This window comes from Buceros rhinoceros, unplaced genomic scaffold (assembly GCF_000710305.1).
Source record: "Buceros rhinoceros silvestris isolate BGI_N320 unplaced genomic scaffold, ASM71030v1 scaffold19072, whole genome shotgun sequence".
Lineage (NCBI taxonomy): Eukaryota > Metazoa > Chordata > Aves > Bucerotiformes > Bucerotidae > Buceros > Buceros rhinoceros.
In genome coordinates this window covers 17,123-27,941 of record NW_010400907.1, presented here as the reverse complement: position 1 = coordinate 27,941, position 10,819 = coordinate 17,123, and the positions used below count along the sequence as shown (strand labels likewise).

Below are 10,819 nucleotides of genomic sequence, written 5' to 3'. Positions count from 1 at the left end.
ATAACCTACCACAATACAGATATACACAGGAAAAAGGAGATCAATAATTGATATTATCCAGCAACTCTGAAATTCACTGGAAATTAAAAGCTGAAAGCAAAGTAGATCAATATATCGTCCTATTCCATCCTAAGATAAAATACAGTTAGTCCTGGGAAATATACAGAATGTACTACTTGAATAATGAATATTTTAAAATTAAAGTCTACACACCATAGATAACACAGGCTAATAAAGCTTACCAAAGTTTAACTGAGTGGGGGATGGGTCAGAAAATATTCCATGACGCACGTTTCGTGCAAATTAGGAGTTCCACTAACTGCATACACGAAGATCAAAAATGCTGTGATGTAGTGCTTTACATTTAATAAATATGTTTAAGCATAGAACAGTTGTAAGAATACACATACAGGACTACAGGTGCAGATTAAATTACCCATTTAAGACACACATTTCTTAGTGTCTTTTAGTTGCACTGCAATGTGCAAGTTGAGTACAATAAAAGAGCTAAACCGATCAGCCAAACTCATTTTGAAAAGCCACTAATTTCCTTCAGCTGAATGTATTTGCTAAAACAGGAAAACAGGGAATCGGAAGGATGGAAAACAGCCCCATTTCACCAAGGAGCATGCTCCATTTGCTGAGCAACCCTGCAACAGCTGGTGAATGCACAGGACGGAGCAGGACCCCACTGGTTCTCCGTACTGGAAAAACACGGCACTAAAATCTGTATGTTGACTAGAAATATATGTACCTATATACGTCTCCCTTCAGCCTTCCACAGATGGGGGCAGAAAACAAATGTGAAACAACATACTTGCAGAAGTGAAAATGTTGGGAAGAGGAGAGGACAACTACTCACTTACGGGTAAGTGAAGGTTAGCACCTAGGCTTTCATCTGCTCCTACCACAGCTTCTCAAATGCTTTCTTCTCAAGGCGAGCGTGCATGGGATACTTGATAAAGATCTTCTGATTTTTCCTACGTAATCTCCCCACTTTTTCCTGCAGCTTTTGCTGCTCAAGGTCAGCAAGGGTCCCAGCTCTCTTTGTTAGGTGGCTGGAACCAACTCCAGACATGCCAGCATGCTACTCATCTTCTTATCAGAAAATTTGTGAGCTCAGGAAAAACATGGAAGTCAGTATCAGGAACTAAGTTTTAGTAATATGAACATTGCAAAAAGAAAACAAAACATACCACAAGGAGTAACACTGAAAGCTTAGCAGCATCACTGGCACCTGGGACATAACCACACTGCATCAGAATTCACCGACTCCCTCATGCTACCCAAAAACAAACAATGTGGACAGAAAATGGAAAGTCCTTCTCTCACCACCTTCTCCTGCCACCTCAGCAGACAGCTGGGGGAGAAGACAATGTCTGACATGGCTCTACTGCACTAGAATATCTCACAAGTGGTACTCGAGTTCACTGAGAAGCACTGAGCTGTCCTGTTCCCTTGAAGGTAGGTTGGGTTTCTTCCAGCTGTATTGGAAGGTGAATCTGAACTTAGTCCTCTGGAGGAAATGACAAAGTACCTTTTTCTCACAGCTTTATAATAAAAACTCTACTTACAAACTAAACTTTCTCTTCTTTTGTGCCTATCTGGAAAACCATGAATAAAACAGAGCTAAGCATGAAACTGCATCCTCAGAAGCCACATATCTTTGAAAATCAGAAAATACAAGAAAGAAACCATGACAACTATATGCTATCAACTAGCAAGAGCAAAGATATAACTAGCAGGTGGCATGGGCACAGGCAGCAGCACTGAACTCTCACACAGCCTGCAAGTACACCATATTGGCTTGTAGGCGCCGACCAGCATCATCTTAGCACAAGTACACCAAATCCAATAGAGACGAGTCAGACGATGTGAAGGATCAGTGATGCTGGTGACATCCCTAACTAAAACCCTCATCTGAACAGCTCCTTACTGGGCCAAAGCTCCCCCCACCCCATCCTCACCAGTGTATCCACACATCTTGCTCTAAACTAAAGGGTTGAGATCCTAGCCGCTTTCAGTCCTTTAGAAAACAAAAGCAGCATTACGCTGAGCATTACACTTTATTACTTAAAAAAATCCCTGAGATTTAAAATTGCCAATGAAAGGTGTGCATAGTTGCAAAATACAAGCAGAAAACATTGAAGATGCCTTTTCAAACTTCGGTGCAAGAAAACTTACTTGGCAAGCCTTCTCCCAGTTGGTTTATTGAAAATACAGGCAGCTTCTTCCTAAAGTCTTTTGAAAAGCTAGAGAATTTAGTTGGATTTATTGCCATACTAAGCAATTCTGACACGTTTAGAGAGAATGCTTGTGGCTGAGGCACAAAACGTGAAACAGAGACAGGCACAGTTACCTATAAGTAGCTGAACCCTGACTCTTTTTTTTTTTTTTTAAAGATCAAAGAAATGAACAGCCCTTTTCTAAATCTTTATCTGTATTTGTCCCTGACTACCAGCTGTAAGAGAGTTTGCAGACAGAATTCTGTCTTTTCTGTTTTCCTTTTTCAGGTTACATCATGTAGTTAGTTGTGGGAGGGAAATCAGACAAACTGCCTAAAAACATAGTTAAAGGTACCAGCTTTGGACACAAGCAAAAACCTCCTCCAAGTGCCTATTTAGAAATGTCACGTTACACTGACATCAGATCATCTCCACAGGTATCAATAAAGTCACACAAAGAGCCAGTACACACATTCAATGGAAGAAATAAAAATAACCTATAGCATTTATAGACAACAAAAAAGAGCAAACTGCTGTACATGCCTGTAGGTCCAAACTAATACTTTGTTCTAAATGTGCTTTGATTTTTCATGTCACTGGCAGAGGCTACAGGTTTCTCATGGAACAACAGTGATTGCAGTCAAAGAGAGCAATCACGGGGAAATGCTGTGAAGACTAATCATATCTTGTTTAAAACTAAACAGAAAAAAATGGGTGATTAAAGGAAGTTTTACCTCCTTGTGTTCTACCAGACATTGAAAGGAATTCCCTTGAAGTTTTAGTTATCAGAACTTTGAGAAATACTAATATTTTTTAAATGTTTCAGTAAATAATGAAGATCTTTTAACGATACATCAAGAACACATTTAAGAAAGCTGGTATGAATAATATCGAGCATAACGTTATGCTTGTAACTGTAAGCTACTTATTCTGGGAGACGTTGATTGTTCTGTTATTGCACTCTCTCTGCAAAGGACGGAAAAATGTGCAACATGGAACCCCAAAAACAAACGGCTGAACGAGATGATGCTTTCCATCACAGGTTTTTGGTCAGGTGTAATGCATTTCACATTCTTGCTCATACAAAAGCAAAATAATCTTAAAAAAAGCTATTACGAGCTGAAGCTCAGAATTTCACCTCCCCAGTCCATGAGATTGGCAGACAGGAAGAACCGTTAGAATTTCACCTCAATAAATGTTGCTAAATTTATGTGACCAGTTCAGTAACTGTCTTTTCAATTACCCTTTCTAACTTACGGATCAAGCCTTGCCTCAGTCACCTGACTAAAGAAATCTATAAAAGCAGTGAAGCTCGAAACGTTGTCTGCCGTATTCACTTCACCTAACATCTCAATGTCTCAGAAAGATCACAGTATTTTTCTGAATACAGCCCGTATTTTAAAGAAAAAGTTAAAGCTATCACCAAATTTACCACCATCTGTGTTCCACAGATAAAGGACACTTCTACGAAATAATTTGTAAGCATTTTTGTGCAGAGTGATTAAATAAAGAAAACAAAGATGAGACAAAATGCAATGGGGATACTTTTACGGACTATGCACCAGAAGTCTATCTAAGATAGACAAAAGTCTATCTAAGATACAGTCTATCTCTGAACTGCTGTAAAGCAGAAGGGTAGTTGTTTGTTGCAGGACTACTGAAGGCACTCTGAAGTCAGATAATCCAATGATTGTCTTCACAAGAAATTTTGACGACTGCTATTTTCATCAGATTGCATACACATTCCTTCTTCTAAACTATCATGTAGGTTATTTATTCTTTGAAGAATACCACCAACATGTTGCATAGGTTAGTATTTAAAAACTTTCCTTAATAGGTGATTTGAAGATTGTCCATTTTTTTGACTGCAGAAACAATAAAAAAAAACAAAATTGAGGACTCTCACTGCAGCACAGAAAGACAGCTAATTTATTGGATGTGGCTGCTTGTTAACAAGCTTGTGCAAAAGTGACTGTTCCATTTGGGTCTTGCAGGAACAGCATATTCATTCAGACTCTTACAGATATATTCATAGCCAAAGAAATCCTGCAATATACTGTAATTCGTGATGTCTTCATGAGCCGCTGATGATACTTCTCTGAAATCAGTGGGTTTTCCTAAATGCCATAGTTTGCAAATATGATAGCCTGTTGTAACACATTCTGGATGCAGTCTGATGCAAAGGACCAAAGCTAGGATGCTTTGAGGGAAACCGAAGAGGTCTGTTTAAAAAAAAAAAAAAAAATAACCTATTTTATGTGATTTAAAATCAAGCACCGGAAGCTTTGAGGGAAACCGAAGAGGTCTGTTTAAAAAAAAAAAAAAAAAATCAACTACTTTATGTGATTTAAAATCCAGCCACTGAATTCAGAGTTTTCGTGCTTAAAATGACTGACACCACGCCCTTTGGACTCCTAAGCCTGAAGAGCATAGAAGGGATCCATCACAAAAATCAAGAATCAATCAACATCTGTCTTCTCTGCCCAGTCTTCTTGCGTGAGATTTTTTAAATTATTCTGAAAGTCAAAAGCAAAATTATCACTGGTGGCTTGGGAAAAAGGGTTACTAAAGAAAAGGTTTACATCCAGTGGTGCAGCAGTTTCAGAGTCCCAGGAGTCCGTGTCCGTGTTGCTAGAGTCTTCCGTGGTGGTAGGCGGGTAGCTCAGCTGTTCCAGCTGGTCAATAATGTCCACAAACTGAAAGGCTGAGCTGGACTCAGAGCGAACTGAGTAGGCAGGGAAGTTCACCATGGAACTGGCCTCTGAATTGTTCATGGAGCTGAACACATGCAGGGAGGACGTACCATTCAGTGGCAAATTATTGAGGGAGCTGCTCTCAGAACGGTTGTTGATGAGTGAACTTGTTTCGGATGGGCTCAGGAGGCTTTGCATTCTGCTTGCTTGGGCCTTCACCTCAAACAGCTCCGAGGTATCTGATGGTCTCTCATTGCCATTGAAATCACTCCCTTCTTCAAATTCAAACTCATCTTCCATATTCATATCTACTGCTTCAGTTGAGTACCTGTCAGGACTTGACTGAGAAGACACTGTATTTTGCAGAAAGGCCTCAGTAGTTGAGCCAGGTGACTCTACCACATGCTGAGGAAAATCAGAGCCCTTTAACTCTAAACCACTGTACACGTATGAAAACGCCTCAGAGCCCCCAGCAAAAAAAGAAATTTCTGCTGGGTCATCATCAATAAATTCCTCTGACACCTGTAACTGTGAATTTGTCAATGTCAAAAGAGGGGCACCTCGACTGCCATGCTGATGCTTTTGTTCAGCAACGAAAACACCTGTGGTAAAGTCATCCTCATCATTGTCATTTTTACAAACAGCAACCCTGCTCTCATTACTACTTCTGTCTACATCTAGATGTAAACCACAACCACTCTCAACAAGAGGACAAGCAGGGATACAGTTGCTTGCAACACTACCAAACCCAACACCTTGGAGCATGGAAGATCCCGGCTGCTGCATCAGTTTCCTCTCCAGTTCTGCTGGTGCTGCAGTGTTTTTTTCTGGCATCTTTGTGATTGGCGCTTGAGTATCCAAAGAGGAAGGGCTCTTTTCTGCAAAAATGGGCAGGACAGGAGTAGGAGTGGCCGATGAGTGAACTGAGTGGAAGGCGGCAGCTGCTGAGGCAGGAGACCCTGGGGTTCTCAGGCACTCAGTAAATAGGACACTCTAAGAGGAAAAAAAGTAGAAACGCACAGATAAAAAGATTTTTATAATACATAAAAACAAATGAAACATTCAGTTCTGATGCAGAAGGAATACATGCTTCAAAAAGAGCTCACTTGACAACAAACAAAACATTGCATGCAGAAAGCGATCCAGCAGCCTCAGTAAAAGGCAATATCTTTTTTCCTGAATTCTGGTAATTGGATGGAAGATTAAATCCTCGTATTCTATAGTCTCTGCTGAAAAAGGATCCACAAGGGAAAGTAACGCAAAACAACAACAGTGAAATCCTGTGATGCTTTCTTACCCTCTTGCACGTAAAGCAAGGACATTCAGTGAAACATTTGATTCTTGCCACTCATTAGAGAAGGCATCTATACAAGATTTCCACAGAAAGCAGTTAGACAGCACCTGAAGACAAAATAATTCTCCAAAATAACACGCAAAAAGAGAAAAACTGCATTAGGGACAGAGATCACACAGTGAAAGCAGTTCCAGACAAACAAGTTCGCTCAGATCACCTTTCCTTCACCATCATCTCAGAAAGCTAGTTTTCAACTTCCCTGACTGCAGTATCGAGAGTGCCGCATAACTGACCTGTTTTGGCACATCTGTGTTCGAGGCGCGAGTGGACACTCTGGCTTTGCTGTGCCTCCTGCAGAACAAAGAGCATCCTCTGAGTTTCCCAGACACAAATCAGCCTTCTCCCTTCCCCATTCAGCTATTTCCATTCTAGTAGCCAACAGAAACATCTCAAGAGGTGTAAATTAAACAATGCAGGAGTAAGAAACTTACAGAAAATGGAATAAAGCCAGATCATTCACAACACTGAAGAAGTTAAGAGCAATTTGGAGGCAGAAGACTAGACTAAACAGCACACTTAGTTTAACTTCTTCCTTTGTCATCAGTATAAACACCTACAAATGAATGGCTTCAAAACCAGCGTGTTTTACAAACAACTTACAATTCAGTCAACCTTATAATTCATGGCATATAAAATTCTGTTACATCCCAAAAAGTGGTGTTTGCATCACACTCATTCATTCTATGTCAATATTTTACTAGAAAAATCACTTTCATACAGAAAAGGTACAGAAAAGGAACTAGAGTCCAAGACTTTAAAAATATTTATTAATAGTACATTAACGCAAACTTCTTAAAATTCCTATTAAGTTCCTATCACCTTTCAGATGAAAGACTGTGAAGAGTTTCCCACATGTAAACAGGATGGTTTCATATCAAAGAAAGTAAATGACAATTTTATAATGAAAATTCACATTCTTAATTTCTTTATTTATATGTTTAGAAATGAACAAGTATTGAAGGTTACAGTTTCAGATCTGCAGATCCCAAGTTCAGTTACGAACACTGCCACTGGATACTTGCATCACTACAGTGACATACAGGTGAGTCCTCACTAATTTCAGTGAAACTTCAAAACATACTGAATTTTTAGATAGCTAAGTCACACATTGTCCACGGACATTAAAATACAATACTGAAACTTTCCTAAGCTTCTTTACATCATTTCAAAGTTATAAATTTTTAAAATTTAGTTTGGCTACCTAGAATTTGATACAGATCTCAGTAACCTAGAAGTCATCAAATGGCCAAGCCTCCAAGCATCATTTAGAAACACCAAAATTTAGGAAATAAGGGCACCATGAAAGTCTTGACATTTCACCCTACAAAATTATTTGTATTTACCTTTCATATGGGGTTTTCTTCATGCCACTGTCCTTAATATAATCCACTAGTTGCTTCTGTGTTCGTCCACTGTGAACCCACAAAAGTACAAAAGTTATAAAATGCAGTGGGTGAGAATTATAGATGGAATGACTTTAGAATAACTTTTCTTTTTGATCTCATTTTCTAAGACATAAGGAAATTAGCTTCAATAAATCTGTTATGTTTCTCCCTACCTGTATCTGAATGATGACCCTCTGGTGAAGAACACTGCTTTAGCCCTTGGCTTTGGCTGATCAAAGAGCCTAAAGAACGTGTGATATTCAACACAGATCTTCCAGAAGTTTTTGCACTCGTCCCTGCTTCCCAAAAGAAACTCCAATGTATCTTGATACGGGCCCTATGAACAAAACACGTAAGTTATGTTGCACATAAAATGGCACTGGAGAAGAAAAGCAGAATACTAGTAGGTGCCAACAAAAAGGCTGAACTCCTGTGAGATGCAATATATTGCTAAGTCACTTCTCATTTGCCTTAAAGTGATGGAAGTGATTCTGAATGCAGTTTAAATAACTTATTAGCTTTCAAAAATACTCATTTATCTTGCAACTGTAAGAATGTTTAAAAGGCAATTGACTTCAGAAACACGCTCAATATAATCCACCTTAAGAAACACGGAATCATAAAACTAATAATTTGAAAGAAATTAAAATATTTAAGTTAAATAATAGCGCTTTAAAAAAATACTTTTTCCTTAGAAGTTCTGATGCTTGTCTTAATTCCTGAGATTTAGATAAGACTGGAAAAGACTGTGTATGTCAGAATACAATTATCACAGGAAACTTCTGAGGGTTGTTTTGTAAGACATATGTAGACAGTGTATCTTGCTTCAGCTTTCCTTGATACACATAAATATATTATGTTCAAACATCTTTCCCCCCATTTAAAAAAAAAAACAAACAACCTACACTGAACATCATCTAGTCATCCACTGTGGAAACAAATTTGATGACTTCTGCAATCAAAAACAGCTACTGCAAATCAGCCACGCATGAAAAGTAACACTTATGCTATACAGACATACAGAAAAGACAAGGCTGTAGCAAGAGCAATCACATAGTCCTTAAAATGAAGGTCCAACAATATAATCTCAGCTATCTATTATGCACTAAGATGTATCAGGTTTTTCTTATTTGAATTAAGGGACTCTACCAGATTTTTCACTTGAGCAGGGCATAGTCAACAAGTTCCTGGAGGAAATAATCTCATAAACTACTCACTGTTTGTATCAGCAGTGTACTATAGTTTCTTTTAAGGAGCTACAGCCTACTGTGCTCTCTAACACACTTTTACGTAAATAACAGAGATTTACTATTTCAGCGCTAAGGTTACCTTAGTTCATTTTGACAATAACGGATCAGTGTTCATGAACATGTTAACTTCCATTTACATCCAAGGGAAATGTAAAATGTAACTTTTTCAGAGTAAAGGTACTGAGAAATGATGCACTAAATACTTGGCTTTTTTTTTTTTTCTATCCTACATTTACACATGTTTATGCCTATGCCAAGGACAAGCTGAGGCTGATACATGAAACCTAAAAATCTAAGACAGCAGACACAGGGGTGAGAAAGCAAAGATTTTTACTTGAATGATGAAGTTAAGTCTACCCCACTAAAGTTGTTTTATAAAATTACAAACTCTAGAATTTTTTATAATAAAATTAAGTATATAGATTTTACACTGACCAGCCTACTATTACATTAAAACTTACACAAACCTCTGGGTGGAGTTTAATAAGGAATCTTTTCCTCTTGAAGCTTAGTTTACGGACCTTCGACCAGTTGAAGGTATTGATTTTCGTATTACCCTGAATTAAAATGGTAACAGTTAAAAGTTGGCAGAAGTTTTGTAAGCAAGAGCAGCAAACAAAATTCTGTTGTAGGTACCTACAAGAAGGACACTGAGGTGCTGGAGTGAGTCCAGAGAAGGGCAAGGAAGCTGGTGAAGGGTCTACAGCACAAGTGCTATGAGGAGCGGCTGAGGGAACTGGAGTTGTTTAGCCTGGAGAAGGAGAGGCTCAGGGGAGACTTTATCACTTTCTACAGCTACCTGAAAGGAGGTTGTGGGGAGGTGGGGTCGGTCTCTTCTCCCAAGTAAAAAGTAACAGGACGAGGAAACAGCCTCCAGTTGTGCCAGGGAAGATTTAGGCTGATATTAGGGAAAATTTCTTTACAGAAAAGGTTGTCAGGCATTGGAACAGGCTGCCCAGAGGGATGGTTGAGTTGCCATCCCTGATGGTATTTAAAAAAAGTGTAGATGTGGTGCTGAGTGATATTTAGTGGTGACCTGGTAGTGCTAGGTTAATGGTTAGACTTGATGATCTCAAAGATGTCTTCCAGCCAAAATGGTTTTATGTATATAGACATGTGCATGTGCACACACAGCACCCTCTAAACCCATTCTGTTGGATTTTTATTTCTGGTGATAATATTCCCTTAAGCAATTTTATCTTTCAATACAGGAATGCGTGATGTCTCTCTGTCCCCATGCAGACACTAGAAAACTGAATGTGAAAACCTAGAAACTAAACAGGAAAGAAATGTTTCAACCCCATTGACATTCACAATACTCCATGGTACAAGCAAGATGAGCGTTTTATTTTATTTAACATGCTTTCCTTTTCTGCTGCACAGAACTCAGACACACTCCTCCAAGCTGATTTTTTCAATTTTTATTATTTGCCAGTACAGTGTACTGAGGAGTACTTGCCACACACGTGATGAACTCTTGTCAAGCTCTCTCACTCATAGGCCTGCTCATTTGGCTAAAACCAGGCACTGCCTTCACCCTGCTGTACTACATTAGCCCTCGTTTCCCTGTACCACTGATTCCCAAAGCTTGGGAAAAAACACCTCAGCAGCAATTCACCTGTCACTCTCTATAAGCAAAGGGAGATGAAAAATGGTACTTCAAGAGAAAGACCCAAAATGAGCTGAAATGACAGCAACCTCAGAGGCTGAGAGGCCACTGAGGATGGCTGGCAGGAACTGTAGGACTGCAGTGGCTGATGCATCTCCGAGAGAAGCTGCCTCATAGTAACTAAAGAGCAGTTAAGACACAAAATGAATGGGAAATGAGTGCCCAAATGCAAATACTGCAGTAGGCTGGCTGCCTGTGGGTTTTTTTTTTTTTCCTTTGCGGGGGAGGGGGGGAAAATGATTT

The 10,819-nt window shown here is 39.2% G+C and overlaps 1 protein-coding gene across 1 annotated transcript in view; it reads right to left on the bottom strand.

Annotated features, from left to right (window-relative positions):
• The window catches only part of FARP2 (FERM, RhoGEF and pleckstrin domain protein 2), a gene marked incomplete at both ends in the record, with an annotated part of 42,273 nt that overhangs the window by 18,008 nt on the left and 13,446 nt on the right, over nt 1-10,819 (bottom strand). The window contains 6 exons of the mRNA XM_010132092.1: nt 4,973-4,979; nt 5,672-5,911; nt 6,506-6,563; nt 7,616-7,684; nt 7,831-7,994; nt 9,369-9,464. Of these exons, the coding sequence (XP_010130394.1) occupies nt 4,973-4,979; nt 5,672-5,911; nt 6,506-6,563; nt 7,616-7,684; nt 7,831-7,994; nt 9,369-9,464 (634 nt within the window). The remainder of the gene's footprint in view (nt 1-4,972; nt 4,980-5,671; nt 5,912-6,505; nt 6,564-7,615; nt 7,685-7,830; nt 7,995-9,368; nt 9,465-10,819) is intronic.